This window comes from Pan troglodytes, chromosome 5 (genome assembly GCF_028858775.2).
Source record: "Pan troglodytes isolate AG18354 chromosome 5, NHGRI_mPanTro3-v2.0_pri, whole genome shotgun sequence".
NCBI lineage: Eukaryota > Metazoa > Chordata > Mammalia > Primates > Hominidae > Pan > Pan troglodytes.
This window is the reverse complement of record NC_072403.2, coordinates 124,021,974-124,039,567: the sequence shown is the minus strand read 5'-3', so window position 1 is coordinate 124,039,567 and position 17,594 is coordinate 124,021,974. Positions and strand designations below refer to the sequence as shown.

At 35.7% G+C, this 17,594-nt stretch overlaps 1 protein-coding gene across 4 annotated transcripts; it reads right to left on the bottom strand.

Moving 5' to 3' along the window:
* Window positions 1-4,386: 4,386 nt before the first annotated feature.
* Window positions 4,387-17,571, bottom strand: FAM229B (family with sequence similarity 229 member B). Of its 4 annotated transcripts, none has more exons than XM_009451863.5 (4): window positions 17,432-17,571; window positions 7,941-8,098; window positions 5,859-5,997; window positions 4,387-4,601 (listed from the first exon to the last, which is right to left on the bottom strand). In XM_009451863.5, exons 3-4 carry the CDS (start codon window positions 5,981-5,983, stop codon window positions 4,484-4,486), a joined length of 243 nt encoding a protein of 80 aa, XP_009450138.3. In that variant the 5' UTR covers window positions 5,984-5,997; window positions 7,941-8,098; window positions 17,432-17,571; the 3' UTR covers window positions 4,387-4,483. The 4 variants fall into 4 exon arrangements, with proteins under 4 accessions (XP_009450138.3, XP_003311488.3, XP_016811674.2 ...); XM_003311440.6 differs by having other exon boundaries at window positions 7,941-8,101; window positions 17,432-17,561; XM_016956185.4 differs by lacking the exon at window positions 17,432-17,571 and adding an exon at window positions 9,211-9,296 and having other exon boundaries at window positions 7,941-8,101.
* Window positions 17,572-17,594: the final 23 nt, after the last annotated feature.

Here is a 17,594-nt window from a genome sequence, read left to right as displayed (position 1 = left end):
TTTTGATATGCTGTGTTTTTGTTTTCATCCAGTTCAAAGCACTTTCTAATTTATTCAGTCATTTCTTCTTTTATTCATGGGTTATTCAGAAGTGTATCACTTAGTATTCCAATATTTGGAGATTCTCTAGGTATCTTTCTATTGTTAATTTATAATTTAATTCCACTGTAGGACATACTTTGCATACCCTTCCATACTTTGAATCCTTTTCAATTTATTGAAACTAATTTTGTGGCCTACAATATGTTCTACTTGGTAAATTTTCCATGTGTGCTTGAAAAGAATATACAGTGTTCTGCTGTTCCTAGGTAAAGTGTTCTATATCAATTGTCATGTCCTCTATATCCCTACTGATTCTGTTTACTTGTTCTACCAGCTGAAATCCTGAACTACAAATGTGGAGTTAGTTCTCCTTTCAATTGCATCAGTTTTTGCTTCATGTACTTTGAAGCTCTGGCATAAACATTGAAGATTGTTAGGTACTCTTGATGTCTTGACCCCTTTATCATTATGAATTGTCTCTCTTTACCTCTGTAAATTCTTTGCTCTGAAATCTTCTTGTCTATTATTAACATAGCTACTCCAGCTTTCTTCAGATTAATGTCTGCATGGCATATCTATTTCTATCCTTTTATACTTTTAATTTATCTGAGTCTTAGTATTTAAGGTGGGCTCATGTAGACAGCTCATAGTTGCATCTTCTTTTCTAGCCAATCTGACAATCTCTGCCTTTTAACTGAAATTCAGACCTTCTGTAATTAATGCAAATATCAATATCATATGGTTTAAATGTATTATCTTTGTTCCTTCTTTCCTGTTTTCCTGTCTTCTTTAGAATTAAATGAGTAATATTTATTACATTTACTCTCCACCATACAATAATTAGAGCTACTGTATTAGCTCTAACTCTGTTTGTTAGGTTTTAGAGATAACTCAAGTTTTACTTCATCACAGTCTATTGTCAAATACCATTATGTCATTTCACAAATAGTCTAAGAATTACAAAAGTAAACTTCTATTTTCCTCCTCTTTTGTTTTTTTTTGCTAGTATTATACATTATACTTTTACATAAAATATCATTGCCATAGTTTGCCTTAAACGGTTACCTATTAGTGCTTAAAAAATTTTAAAGCCTATATATTTATCCACATATTTTCCATTTCTTGTGTTCTTTCTTTCTAAAGATCCAAATTTCCATCTAGTACCATTTTCTTTCTGCCTGAAAAACTTCCTTGAACATTTTTTATAGTGTAGATCTGCTAGTGATTAATTCTCTCAGCATTTGTTTGGCTGAAAAGTCTTTACTTCACCTTCATTTTTGAAAGATACTTTAAAGATACTGCTCCATTGCCTTTTTGGCTTCATATCTTCTGATGAAAAGTGTGCTCTCATTCTTATGTTTGTTTCTCTGAATGCATGTGTCATTTACTATCAAGTTTTAAGATTTTTCTCTTCAATTTAATTAGGACATGTCATTGTTTTGTTTTCATGTTGCTTCTCAGGGTTGGTTAAGATACTTGGATCTGTAAGTTTATAGTTTTCATCAAATTGGGGGAAAATTTGACCATTATTTCTTCAAATATTTTTCTATCCCCCTCCATTCTTCTGAGAAGCCACTTACATATATATTAGACTGCTTGATAATGAAACACAAAACTTATACTCTTTTTTAATTGCTTTTTTCTTTGTACTTAATGTTGGATAATTTATATAGCTATATATTCAAGTTCATTAATATTTTCTTCTCCAGTATCTAAGCTCTTAATCCTATTCAGTGTATATTCTTACTTCAGATATTGTATTTTTCATCTCTAAAAGTTCTATTTGGGTCATTTTTATACCTTCCATTTATTTCTTCATTATGTTTTTATCTACTACTTGAACGATATTTATGGTAGCTGGTCTACTGTATTTGTCCATTTTCACACTGCTATAAAGAACTACCTGAGACTGTGTAATTCAGGAAGAAAGGAGGTTTAAATGACGCAGTTCCACAGGCTTAACAGGAAGCATGGCTAGGAGGCCTCAGGAAACTTACAATGGCAGAAGGCAAAGGGAAGCAAGCACATCTTACCATGGTGGAGCAGGAGACACAGAGGGAAAAGGGGGAAGTGCTACACACTTTTAAACAACCAGATCTCATGAGAACTCATTCACTATTATGAGAACACCAAGGTGTGTTCTCCATATCCATGGAGAATACTCCATATTCATATCCATATAGGTGTTCACCATAATCCAGTCACCTCCTATCAGGTCCCTCCCCCAACACTGGGGGTTACAATTCAACATGAGATTTGGGTTGGGACACAGAGCCAAACCATATCATTTACTAATGCCGTCATCTGTCATTCTCAGTCTATTACCATTGACTAAAGATTCTCTTGACTGTGGATTGCCTTTTCCTTTTTTTTTTTTTTTCATGCCTGGTAACTTTTTATTAGATGCTAATCATTGTGAATGTTACACTTTTGGTGCTGGATTTTATTGTAGTTTTTATTTTTATTTTGATGGGTTTTCTCCCCTTGGATGCACTCAAGTTACTTGAAATCAGTTTGATCCTTTCAAATGTTGCTCTTAAACTCTGTTAGGGCAAGTCCAGAGTAGTCTTCAGTCTATTCCCATCTCCCTAACCTAACCCTAACCCTACTTTGCCAATATCTTGCTGAAGACTCTACTCAATGATCCATGTACTATATTAAAAGATCCACTATTGTTGAAACACGTATTCTACCCAGCCTTGTATGAGCTCTGAGGAATTTTTCTTTTTTTTTTCTTTTTTTTTGAGACAAAGTCTCACTCTGTTGCCTAGGCTGGAGCACAGTGGTGCAATCTCAGCTCACTGCAACCTCTGCCTCCTGGGTTCAAGCTATTTTCCTGCCTCAGCCTCCCAAGTAGCTGGAATTACAGGCACCCGCCCATCATACCCGACTAATTTTTGTATTTTCAGTAGAGTCGGGGTTTCACCATGTTGGCCAGGCTGGTTTCGAATGCCTGACCTCAGATAATCCATCCACTTCGGCCTCCCAAAGTGCCAGGATTACAGGCATGAGCCACCAAGCCCAGCCCTCTGAGGAATTTTTCATCACTCCTTTCTCCTTCTTGTCATTCTTTCTCCAGCCTCAGGCAATTTCCTGCCTCGATTTTGTTTTCTTCCTTTAAGGAATGTTCTATTTTTATTTGGCAGATAAAATGAGGTTACTTAGAAATCATCTTGAGTCTCTTAAGGCTTATTTTTAAGCTTTCTTAAAGTTGGTATACATTAGCCTTTAGTCTAGCTCCAGTTTGGATCTCTTATGAAAGTACGACCTTTCTGAGTCTCTACTCAATGCCCCACATGTTCAAGATCTTTCCACTTTAACTGGTTGGCATTCAAACTTCTCCCAGCTCAGTGTGAGCTCTGAGAGTTTTTCCTCTTATAACTCCCTGGCAGTTTTTCTTTTCACCTAATGCAACACATATGCATCTATGTCTATTTAATTATAAGTTAATAAACTTTTCATTTTAAAAGGCTTATATGTATATTTTCAGAAGCAGCAAGGTAGACAAAAAACACTGGTGAAAATTGTATCTGATCCTAAAGTCAGTCTTTTGGAGAAGACAATTTCATTAGATGGGTGCTGACAGCCATCGAGAGAAAAGGAAAGCAGACTGAGTTTCTGGGGACTACTGCAAGAAGAAAAAGAGAACATAGAGAGCTGGCCTCAATCTCAAAAGTGATCCCACATCTAACCAAATTAAAAAATCCACATGAGGTTTCTCAGTACCTACTGTAAACAATTTATCAAGATACCTGGTTAGCACTTCAGGTACAAAGTGATAACCGGACATCATTTTTCTTCGAAAAATCGGGGTTGGAACCACAGTTTTGACTTCATTATCAATACATTTAACCAACAATCTGGGCTCCTCTATGGAAGTGGCTTAAATGCCTTGCAGATTAACCATGGACTAAGAACTTTCTTTGATCTTGAATACTGTTCCAAAACACACAACCCCAGGGCTCCATTTCTCACCCAATATAATCATTCCTGAGCAGAGCATTATCAAATAATATCAAGCCAGGAAACTGGCTTCGGGTACTAAGGTGAAAGGATTTAGCCAAGTAGCAACCCAAATATGAACAAGGAAATGAGCTTAAGACACATTAAGCATTTAGAATAAGCCCCACCTGACTGATGACCATGGTGGATTAAGCTTCATCTTTAATTATTGATATTAATGATCTACTGTGAGCAAGAGGATCTCTAAGGTACTTTCTAATTGTGAAATATTATTCTGTCTTATGTATCAGACATAACTGATAGCCTATCACTATGTGTGCTTTACTGACTACATTTCTGTCGGTCTTACTAAAAGTAAATAGCTCAACTGTTGTCATCATCTAAAGGTGCCACCACTTTTATTTGTTTACCAGATCACCAGATGATACTGGTCCATTACCCTTGACCTAGTCAGACCTTGACAAAAGACTTAATGGTGCTATTTAGGATGCATTTGCTTGCTGCTTTCTGCAGGGGGCTTTCTCGTTGTTGCATAAACAGTGACGGGAACATCAGTTATTGTCAGGCAATGACTTCCAGGGCACCTCTGGAGTTGCCTGAATAAAAAAGCAGATGACATGTAGTTAGATACTAAAAAGAGGAAATTTTTTTTGCAGAGCACCAAAGTTTGATTGTATATTTAACTGTTTTAAATCACTTTGAAATCTCTGAATGTCATACAATGAGTACAACATGGTGATGCTGATGAGGCACCCATTTTAGATGGATATAACAAAGAAATTGTGGCCTCTGACGTATATATTTAATCACAGGAAATTCATATATTCAAAGATAATCCTCCAGATGTTGATTTTGAAAGGTATGCAATGATTGCTAAATGGCAAAACAAAAGTGCATAGTTACAAACATAAGTGATAATACCATGGCAATTCATGTGCATTTGCACCCTAAATCACCTCAGTTGAGTGATTTCAAAACAAGAATGTTTGTGGTAAAATACAAAACTGAACATAGTATTCCACATACTGTTCAAATGTTGATAGAATCTCAGATTTGAAATGGCCCTTAAATGACACCTAGTTCAAAAATACATTGAGTATATGAATTTTCTTTCCAACATTCCCACCAAATAGTCATTCAGCCTTTAACATTTCTAAAGATCAGGAGCTCACTACTTCCCAAAGCAGCCCATTTTATCCTTGACTAACTCCGATTTTTAAATACCTACACCTGTTAAACTTAAATCTGTGTTCCCAAAATTTCCAAGCCATGAGAATCTAACAATGTAGTATTTAAGGTTTTGCTATGGTAAACATCAGAGAAATGGAACTAATCATTCTGCAAAAACACTTTGTCTCACAGAATCTTCAGATTCTATATCACTCTTTCTGCCAAAGGTCACAGCAAAGCCAAAGTGATACTAATCAAAGCCAAAGTGACATTAACTCTGAGGTCTAAGTCTTTTTCATATTTTTAGCCTTATGCCTAGCACAGTGCCCTGTGCATACTAGCACTGAAGCTTGTTTGTTTAATTGAATGTTATCTAATCGTGAAGCTATCAACAAAACAATCTATTAGGTTGGTGCAAAGGTAATTGTGTTTTTGTTGTTGTTGTTAATAGCTAAAAATGTACCAGAAAGACAGAGAATGAATTGCTCTATCATCAAGACTTACAGAAATACAAAATACAGACTCTACACTAAGGAAAACTGGGCTCTGTTAATACTAACTTAGAAACAACAATGTTTTTGAATTGCTGAGGGTTTTTTCTTGCTAATACTGAATATCAGCTGAAAGTTGTATTGATGATAGCCAATACATATCTCCTCACTTGTGAGGACAGAAGATTTTACCTGGTTGGTGACATCTCCTTCCCATTACAGGCAGCACTGGAGCTCAGCCCGGGTTCCAGCTCAATTGAAGAATCTCCTCCTTCCACTGGAAACCTCCTTGGCTGGGTTCCAAATTGAAAAGGCATACTTCACTGAAAACCTAGATCAGAAAGTTAAAATATTGAAAACCTAGATTAGAAAATTAAAATATTGGGGGTGGAGACAGATTGTCTTCAAAGACTTGTATGGAATGTTTTAAAGAGTCAGAGTCTCACTATGTTGGCCAGGCTGGAGTGCAATGGTTATTCACCAGTGCAATCATAGTGCACTACAATTTTGAAACCCTGGGCTTAAGTGATCCTCCTGCCTCAGCCTCCTGAGTAACTGGAACTACAGGTGCACACAACGTGCCTGCCCTTGGAATTTTTGATATTACTATTTTGTTATAGACATACAGAAACATTCTGAATGTTATTCTATTTTTAAATAGCTAAAAATAGTGTTTAAAATACTGTATTTCACAACTATCCCTTATGTACAATTTAAGTCTTGCAAAAAATACAAAATAGCCACCAAGCAATGCAAGGAAAATGTACTCTATGGTTAACATAACTGAAGACCATTTCTGCCGTGTGAAAACAAAATTCTGTATGCCTTTAAATGGTTGTTGCAATCAACAAGCACCTCTCTACCTATCTATGCCCTTCTCTTCCTTTGGAGCACAGTTTCACATTCACCAAGATATCTTTAGCTAATCCTTCAGTTCCAGGGGATTATTCATTTCCCCACTGCTTCTCTATAGTCACAGTATAGTCCCTGGCTCTGGCCCTCCCCAACTATGTGATCTTAAGTCAAGGTACTTATCTATATTTCTCAAGGGTACATTGGTGATAATATTTTCTACTTCTAGGATAATAGTGAGGATTAAGTAAGGTAATACACGTAAAGTGCAGTGCCTAACACACAGTAAGTGCTCAGTAAATGTTAACTATTATTATTTAGCAGGTACTACTGAGCATTAGTAAATATATATAAATGTCTGCAAGTATACCTGAGATATGAAATTTATTATGAAATACATATGATATATACACACAAACACATATAAATGAACTCCTTACTGCCTACCTTGGAACTCTTCCCTACCCCCTGCTCCCACCCTTCACTTGCTATGGCCAGTGAAATCCATTAAGTCTGAATTTACATTTTACTTACTCTATAACTTACTTTTATAACCCCCATTATCTAAGTTTTCATAGCAACCTTTATTTCTGCTTCGTAACAGTTATCCTTCTAATTCAGGGTTTCTCAACCATGACACTATTCACAGCTGGGATCAGATAGTTCTTAGCTGGGGAGGGAGGATACTGTCCTGTGCACTGTAGGATGTTTCGCAGCATTCAAGGCCTTTACCCACTGGATGCAAAGAGTACCCCTCTCCCAAAATTGTGACACTCCAAAATGTCTATAGACATTGTCAAATGTCCCCTGGTGGGAGAGAGAGGCAAAACTGCCCACTGTTGAGAAACACTACCCTCATTTTTTGTAAATGTTTAATATCCCCCCTAATTCCAAGTCTGTCTTTGTCATCCCTGAATACTTAATACCTAGAACAGTGCTTGTCACACAGTGGACATTTAATAGCTCTATCCTGAAATAACTTGCATGTATTCAACTATTAGTACACAATGTATTCAACTATTAGTACACAATGTTTTCAACTATTAGTACACAATGTTTTCAACTATTAGTACACAATGTTTTCAACTATTAGTACACAATGTATTCAACTATTAGTATACAATGTATTCAACTATTAGTACACAAAGGGTAGGAAAAATTTAAAATGGTGCAACTATTTCTTATGCCTAGTACAGTATTCTATGCCTAAAAGTAAATGTTTATTGGTGTTAATAATAAAACTAAATTAAGGTTTAAAAATTTGAATATGATAACTTTTATAGACTGTGTCAATATCAAGAAAAAAGTGTTTTGCTCAATGATGATTTAGTGAAACCATAGTAAACTCTGTGGTTTAGTATAACTACCTATCTATGCAGGTATTAACATTTAGCTAATTTGATCAAGGATAAATAGACTTACCAAAAGAGGCTGAGTCTGATTCCTATAGAGGTGAATAAATCAATGCTTTCTACTGGCCTTTCCATAGAAGGCTGGAATTGCCAAAGGAATGATGATCAAATGTTCCAGTGACACCCGGAAATTATGACATCAGGAGATTCTTTCACATAGTTTCCTACCTGCTAAAGAATCAAACATCTCAATGCATAGCTCCAACAACAAGCTGAGGCTTTGCTAAAAATTTTCTCTAAAGCTTTTTGGAGGGTTTCATTCTTGTTTTTACTGGCTTATTTCCCTACAATATTAGTATTTTCATCCATGAATGGGGACCTACAGTCTAATCCATCTGTAGTAAATCAGAATTGAGATTCTTCTCATTTTATATCCTGTTTTCCTCATTCCCTTTCTCTCCTAGACCTTCTCTTATAATATCCCAAATAAATCCCATCTGTCTACATCTTCATCTCACTCCAATATCCTCAAACCTAAATTGTACCTTTACAAATTTCTCTATAACTCTTACATGGGATTCTTTACACCCTCTCTCTAATGCCTGGACTAACCTTATTTTTTTTTCCTGTTTCCTCAAGAGAGTCTTCAAATTCCCAAATGGCTGGAATAATTACAATTGTGAAAGGAAGAACACATCTTTTTTGTTGTTGTTGTTGTTGAGACAGAGTCTCGCTCTGTCACCCAGGCCGGAGTGCAGTGGCGCTATCTTGGCTCACTGCAAGCTCTGCCTCACCTGTTCACACCACTCTCCTGCCTCAGCCTCCCGAGTAGCTGGGACCACAGGCACCCGCCACCACGCCCGGCTAATTTTTTGTATTTTTAGTAGAGACGGGGTTTCACCGTGTTAGCCAGGATGGTCTCGATCTCCTGACCTCGTGATCCGCCCGCCTTGGCCTCCCAAAGTGCTGGGATTACAGGCGTGAGCCACCGCGCCCGGCCGAAAGGAAGAATACATCTTGTACTGTCCTCATTATTCTGTTCCCTGGGCCCTGGGCTGCTTCTCTGCTCATTTCTCTAACTGCTCTCCCTCTCCCAACTCATTCTTGGCTTCTAGATCAATAGCTCACCTCATGAACTTCTCCTCTACTCAGTAATGTTTAATTTACCCTTATACCAGAACATAACTCTTCAGCTAAGCAGTTTTTCAATTTTCACATCTGATGACTAAACTATTAAACGTTAGTGAGCATTTTTACCACTGTTGTGTTTTCATATGACTCAAGTTATAGAAAACTGGCATTTTACATAAGAATTAACTTGATGTTGGATACAATCTTACCTCTACCTTCTTTTTCTTACTAGGGTACTATCTGTGAATAAGTTGATCACCATTTCAGCTTGGAAAAATAACTGACAGTGTCACAGTCACACAAACAAATAATTGCTGGCCATTGTGAGCTAAGGTATCATTAGGACCTAAACATTTGGTCCTTAGGATGGCAAAAAAATGTAATAGTTTACATGTTTGAGAGGTGGTAGCAGTGGGAGAATGATGGGTTTTAGCATCAGAATTAGGTTAGAGGGGTTTTTTTTCTTTTTTTTTTTTTTTTTTGTTTTTTTGTTTTTTTTTTTTTTTTGAGACAGTGTCTTGCTCTGTCATCCAGGCTGGAGTGCAGTGGCATGATCATGGCTGACTGCATGCAGCCTCGACCTCCTGGAATCAAGCAATCCTCCTGCCTCAGCATCTCAAGTAGCTGGGACTACAGGTGCACACCACTATGCCCAGCTAATTTTGTATTTTTTTGTAGATACTGGGTTTTACCATGCTGCCCAGGCTAGTCTCAAATTCCTGGGCTCAAGTGATCCACCCACCTCACCCTCCCAAAGTGCTAAGGTTACAGGCATGAGCCCACTGTGCCCAGCCAGGTTTGAATTTTGACACAATGTTAGCTCTGAGATTTTAAGCAAATCACTAAAAGTTTGTCTGTAAAATGGTATTAATTCCTACCTTACAGAGTTGTTGTGAGGAATTAAAAACAATCTAACATGTATAAAGCCAATAACTGGGACACAAGAATTCAATCAGCACTACTTCCTACATATTTTTGTGTCATTCTTGAAATCAGAGTATTGAGACACTGATTTCACCTTTTAGTGACGGATATATATGAAGTAAAATATCTGTAAGTGGGGTATTCTTAAAATCCTGTAATTTACCATTTTAACTAGTCCATTTGGCATACCATGCTTCTTTAGAATGGGTGATACAATGAAACAAACCAAACAGTAGCCTTAATGATGAAACTTTACAACATTAGAATGATACCTCAGAAGACAAAAGGAACTTGAGTCTCCAGCATATTTTCATAAAGCAATAGATAAACAAGAGCAATGCAAATGGTGAATAAAAAGATGAAGTATCCAAATACCCCCTTAAGTATCATAAGCTCAAGAGCAATAGTCTTTCAATTCTCAAGATATTAATTCATGAGATGCAGAAAATGAGTGATATTTGAACTTGTCATGTTCTAAGAAAAAAAGACCCATGGACTTCATTCATTCATTCATTTAATGAATATTTGCTGAGAATCCACCATGAGCCAGGCATGTGTTAAGTGTTAAAGATAAAAGATTAAGCAAAAACAAACACAGTTGCTGTTGTGGTAGAGTTTGTAGGTTACGATAGGATTTGTTTTAGTCTAGGATGTTTAATCTAAATCTAAGAGATGAGGGGGCATTAATTAGGTGGAAATGAGTGGGAGACAAAAACATTGACACAGTTGAGGAGGGGGCAAAGAGGAAAACAGCATGTGGAAAGGTCATGCTAGTAAAGACAATAAAAAATCTGAAAGGCCAGCATAACCACAGCATGGAAAACAGAAAATAAATGGAGTCTGAGACATAAGTACAGGCCAAATCACGCAGGAGCAAAAACTCAAGTTAAAATTTTAGACTTTATCTTATGAACAAGGAAGCCTATCAAATAATTTTAATTTCTCAGGACACATATTTAGGTTTCATTGATTTTTCTCTATTTTCTATTTACTATTTATTTGATTTCCACTCCAATCTTTATTATTTCTTTTCTTCTGTCTACTTTGGGCTTAAGTTGCTTTTCTTTTTCTAATTTCTTAAGGTAGAAGCTTAGGTCATTAATTTTAGTGCTTTCTTCTTTTCTAATGTAAACATTTAATTCTATAAATTTCCATCAAAGCACTCCTTTAGCTGCATTCCACAAATTTTTTAATTTTGTATTTTCATTTCCTTCAGTTAAAATTTTTTTGCTTTTTCTTCTTTGACCTATGGGTTATTTACAATTATATTGTTTAATTTTCCAATATGTAGGAATATTCTACTTTTCTGTTACTGATTTCTAATTAGGTTCCATTTTTGTTAGAGAACATTCTTTGTATCACTTGAATCCTTTTAAATTTATTTAGACTTGTTTTTATAGCCAGAATATAAACTGCCTTGGTAAATGTTTCACACATACTTGAATGTATATGCTGCTATAGTTGGCTTCAGTGTTCTATATAAGTATTTTCCAATATTTAGGAATATTCTACTTTTCTGTTACTGATTTCTAATTAGGTTCCATTTTTGTCAGAGAATATTCGTTGTATGACTTGAATTCTTTTAAATTTATTTAGAGTTGTTTTTATAGCCAGACTATAAACTGCTTTGGTAAATGTTCCACACGTACTTGAATGTACATGCTGCTATAGTTGGCTTCACTGTTCTATGTAAGTGATTTGTTCATTGATAGAACTGTTCAAGTCTTCCATATTCTTACTGATTTTCTATATACTTGGTTTATCAACTATTGAAATAAGGGTGTGAAATCTCCATCAATAATTGTGATTTTATTTACTTCTCCTTTCTATTCTGCAGTTTTTACTTCAGGTAGTTTGAAGCTATTATTTGGTGCATAAATATTTAGTATTGTTATATCCTCTTGATGAAATGACACCTTTATCATTATGAAATATGTCTGATATCTTTGCTCTATAGTCTACTTTTCTGATACTTGTATAGATACTTTTCATTCATTAATTTTAGTATGACATACCTTTTCCTATTCTTTTATTTTTAACCAACTTGGTTATTATATTCCAAGTGGGTTTCTTGTAAGCAGTATATATTTGAGTCTTGCTTATTTTACCCACTGTGATGACCTCTATCTTGAAATTAGGGTATTTTTATCATTTATATTAATATTTAATATGATAGATATGGTTGAATTAAAATTTGCCATCTTGCTTTTTGTACTCTATTTGTGCCATCAGTTCTTTGTGTCCTTTTCTTCTTATTCCATTCTTTTGGATCAATGAATATATTTTATGAATCTATTTTATTCCATTATTGGTTTATTACTATACACCTTTGTGTTTTGTTTTGTGTTACTTTAGGGTTTATAGTATACATATTTAACTTTTCATAGTTCACCTCCAAATAACATCATACCATTTCACATATACTAGAAGAACCATATAAAAGTATATTCCATTTCCCCCTCCCACTATATATAATTTTGTTGTCATATATTTTAATTCTATCTATAGTACAAACCCCATGCATGTCGTTATACACTTTCCTTTAAGCACTTGTCTTTAAAACAAGAGACGCCTTCTATATTCATCTACATTTTTATCATTTTCAGTGCTCTTTATCCCTTTGAGTAGGTCCAGATTTTCTTACAACATAATTTTCCCGTTGCCTGAATGTTTCATTTAACAGTGCTGGTCTGTTGGTGATTAATTAATTTAGCTTTTATATCTCTTTTTTTCATATTCATTGTGGAACAATATTTTAACTGGGTATAGAATTCTCAATTAGCAGTTTTGTTTTCTTTAAGTACTTTAAAGATTTGGGTCCACTATGTTCCGGCTTGCATTGTTCCCAACAAGAAGTCTGTTGATTTTTTTATCTTTGTTCCTCTATATGTAATATGTCTTTTTTCTCTGGCTGGCTTTAATATTTGCTTTTTATCACTGATATTAAGCAATTTGATTATAATGTACTTGGCATAGTTTCTTTCTGTTTCTTGTGCCTAAGGTTCACCGAGCTTCTTGGATCTGTGGGTGCATAATGCTTATCACATTTGAAATTTTTTTAGGCATTGTTTCTTCAAGTATTTTTTGTTCCCTCCTCTGGCATGCCAGTTACATGCATATTACACTGTTGAAAGTTGTCCCACAGTTCACTAGCTCTCCTTTTTAAAAAAATCTTTTTGTTCTCTGTTTTATTTTGCACAGTTTCCATTGCTACATCTTTAAGTTTGCTAATCTTTTCTTTTGCCTAATGTCTAATCTGCTCTTTATTCCATCCATTTTTCACCTTAGATATTGTACTTTTCATCTCTAGAAGTCTAATTGGGATCTCTTTTTCATATTTCTTTGTCCCTTCTCAGTCTGCCTGGGCTTCCTTCTGTCCTCTTGAACATATACTGCTTTAATGTTCTTTTAATTTTATGTAATTATTATGTTTACTAATTCTTTCATTTGTGCCATTTCTTGTTCTGTTTTTAACTAATTTTTCACCTCATTATGGGACTCATCTTTGCATATCTGGCAATTTTTGACTTCGGTGCCAGGCATTGTGATTTTACATTGCTAAACAATTTTATTTTTATTCCTCTAAGTATTTTTAAGTTTTGTTCTGGGACACAGCTATTTGGAAACAGCCTGGTTCTTTGGAGGCTTGGTTTCATGCTCTCTTAAGCTAGATTACAACAGCCTTTCATCCAGGGCTAACTTTTCTCCACTACTGAGGTACCTTTCTGAGTACTCAACTCAATGTTCCAGCTATTTTAAGGTTTCTCCACTCAAGATACGGGGAATGTGAATTAGTCCTAGCCCTATGTGAACCCTAGGAATTGTTCTGCCCGCTTATTTCCAGTGGTTCTTTCCTCAGTCTTACATAGTTTCCATGAATCCATGCAAGGATCAGCACTCAGTTTAGGCTCATGAGGAACTCCTTAAAGATTTTCAGAGCTTTGTTTTTGCATACTCTCTAACAAATAAAGAAACAGATAAAGAAAATGTGGTATATATACACAATGGAATACTATTCAGCCTTAAAAAAGAAGAAAATGCCGTCATTTGTGACAACATGGATAAACCTGGAGGACATTATGCTAAGTGATATTAGCCAGCCACAGAAAGAGAAACACTGCATGATCTCACTTATATGTGGAATCTAAAAAAGTCAAGCTCATAAAAGTAGAGAGTAGAATGTGGTTACCAGAGGGTAGCAAAGCTGGAGGGTGGGACAGGGATAGAGATCAGAAAGATGTCCAAAGGATACAATAAGTTTCAGTTAGGAGGAATAAGCTTTATAGATCTATTACATAGCATGGTGACTAGTTATTAATAATATATATTTCAGAACTGCTAAAAGAGCAGATTTTAAATGTTCTCATCACAAAAAAATTCTGAGTATGTGAAATGATGGATATGTTAATCAGATTGATTTAATCATTCCACAATGTAAATATTTATCAAAAAATCAACTGTACCCCATTAATATACACAATAATTAATCAATTTAAAATCAAACAAATCAAAAATGGACCAAATAATGGCAGATCATCAGCCTGAGTGCCAGAAGGAGGATAACATAAAGCATAGCCCCCAGACACCCCTCAATGGACATGTATCATGTACAAAAAAAAAATTGTTGTTTTACACCACTGAGATTTTGGGGTTGATTGTTACCACAGCACAACAAAGTTTATGCTGATGTATACAGACTTTGGTCCAGACTTAGGTACCGCTATAACAAAAATCTAAAATATAAGTCACCATACCTAAGTGGTCAAGCAGCAATTAACAAGGAAACTGTTGTGGAAAGCTAAAAGGATAATGATCTATGTCACCCAGGAACAAACCTATTGGGAAAAACTTTTGGAAAACTATGTGATAACCTAGAAGGCATGTGATTTAACTAATGAATTTAAATGTTGGGAGAAGAGGCTGGAAGACAATAACATGTCAGTTGCTACTGTTTGTCAAGTTATATGAGAAAGAGATGAGCTCAGAAATGGCGGTGTGTAAGCAAGAATAAAAACAGATAGACCACCCACAACTCTGAATTATATTTTAATGACAACTTACAAAAGCTATAGAATAATTTTCTTCTAAAACATTTTATTCCCCTTCAGAACTTTGCAGCATGTTTTCAATGCCTTCCAGTACTGAATGTGCTATATAGATGAGTCTAAAGTACTCTAATTAATTGTTTTTTCTTCATCCCACTCACCTGTTCATTTCATGCCTAGGTACCTAAAAAATTCTCTCTTTATTCTGAAAAGTTGAATGACTTAATGAGGCTGCATGTCTTGGTGTTGATTTTTCTATAAATTGTCCTATAGAACATAGTGTGTATCCTTTTAATCTATGTATTTTTCTTCCTTTTTTTTATCAAGTACATTTTTTCCTCCATTTGCTGTGGGCACATGTTAATCTTATGTTGAGCCATCTTTGTCTCCTTCATACATATTATTTTTAATAACTTTCATATCTCTGGGTTTTGCCTAGTATTGTTATTATTTTAAGACTTTCCTCTACATTATAATTTGATGTGCATCTCTCTAGTCTGCTTCTTAAATGCTTTTAAAAATTATTTCTTTAAGTCCTTTAAGGTGGATGTTGTTGTCTTCAGTTAATTTCCTTAGTTCTTTTATCTCCATTTTATTTCATTTATTCATCAAATATTTATTTACTATCTACTATATGCAAGGTACTATCCCTAGTAGTGGATAAAACAACAAGACTCAGCCCTCATAGAGCTTGAGTCTTATTATATTAGTATCTTGTCTTTAAGTTCCTGTTTTATTGCATTCATATTCTTAAGTTCTTCTTCAGCACAAAGTAGGTATGATGAATTTTCTTTTCTCCCCTCTTAGGCTAGGTTTTACCCCAAGGTCTTGTACCTTATCCATCTTTTACATCGTTCCTTCCTTCCTCTCCCCCTTCCCTCCCTCTCTCCCTTCCATCCTTGTCTTCCTTCCTTCAATTTTAGGAGTCCATAGGATTCCCAATAATTTTTTTCTTTTTCATTTTCAGCACGTGGAATTCTGTTCACTCTATTTGCTCTGTATGTTGGTCAGCTATCACTACAATAAAACTGCACCCAAAATTTCAGTAACTTCAACCAAAAACATTTCTCTTGCTTATAATATTCTGAATAGCCCGCTGCAGTTCAACCGATCTCAACTTGGCTAACCTGGGTTTGCATATACGGAAGTTTTGGAATGGCTGGCATGTGAGGCTCTACCTTGCTTGGCTCTTAAGCAGAACTGTCTCTCAGTCTGATTCTCTAGAGACTGAAGTTATTAATAAGATGTGTTAGGACTTTTCTTTCCTGTGTGGGGAATAATGACTGGGACTGCATGAAGGGTTGGGCTCTGCAAAGGCCAGTGTATCATCTCACCTAGCACTGATAACACACTGATACAGACCTATTCACATCACTGCCTACAAACTGGACCAAGACTTGCAAATTTTGGAAGCCCCAGACGTTGGGACTTTAGCATCAAGACCTAAAATGCCCAACTTTACCTCTACCACTGACCCCATACTCAGTAAGAAGTTAAGAATAAATCCAGCCTACAAAAATTTACTGACCAAAAGCTGCCTATTACCAAAAGATATAAAATCCATTGCAACTTTAAACCTACCGGCTACCAGAGAAATTTAATAGTAACTACTACGTGTCTTGGTGGGACAATAAAGTGTTCTAATCCATTGACTATTACAGTTCATATTAGCACATATTCATAGCACATACCATATAAGTTTTTATTAAACAAAGAAGACTTCTTAGAGTTTCGTAGTTCTTCAGAATTTTTGTGGAAAATATTAATTTCATTAAAGAAGTACTTGAGTTCTTAATTAAAATCTGGTCTAATTTGATCAATAGAAGTTTACATATTTTAATGTTTGACAATTTTAAGGAGTTGGTAATTGTCATAATGCCTAACTTTTTAATCTTCTCCTGCCTATCCCATCTAAATACCCATCTAAATGCCTAGTGTTAATCTCGTGTCTTCTATCAGACTTCTACATACTCATCTACATCCTCAACCACTGAATCCTATTGCACTTATAGTCAACGCCACACAATTCTTGAGTATTTCGCGTGTATGTCTTCAATTAGATTGTAAGCTTCTTGGAACTGGATCTATGCCTTAATTTCTTTCTAATCTTCCCAGCGAGCCTACAAGTTAACTTGGGGAGTATACAGCGTTCAACAAATACTGGTTGGGTCTGTGACCTTAGCTTTGCCATTTTTGTCAAAGCGTATAACCATCTAGTTTCAATTGTGCCCTGACATGTCTATTTCTCTGGGGTTTCTCTTTGCTCAACGCCATTGTTCATTTTCTATTAGAATAAAGGGCTTGTTGGACAGAGATGCCAACGCAGCGTCCCGTGGAATCTGAATAAACGGACTGATCCACCGCCCCGGGTGTTGAGGCTGTGAACAAAAATTAAACCTCTGATAGCCCACGAACAGCTTAACGACACATATTTAAAAATACCACTCCAAAGCCTAGTTACCTGCCAGTTACCCCGGCCTCCGGAGCTGCCGATGCTCGAAGATGTTGACAAGGCAGCTAGGATATGCAGTCCAGAAGCCCAGTCTCTACGGTAACGGTGACACGCAAGTGCACTTGCGCGGCCTTCTGACGGAAAACCTTAGCCTGAACCTACAGACGTGCTT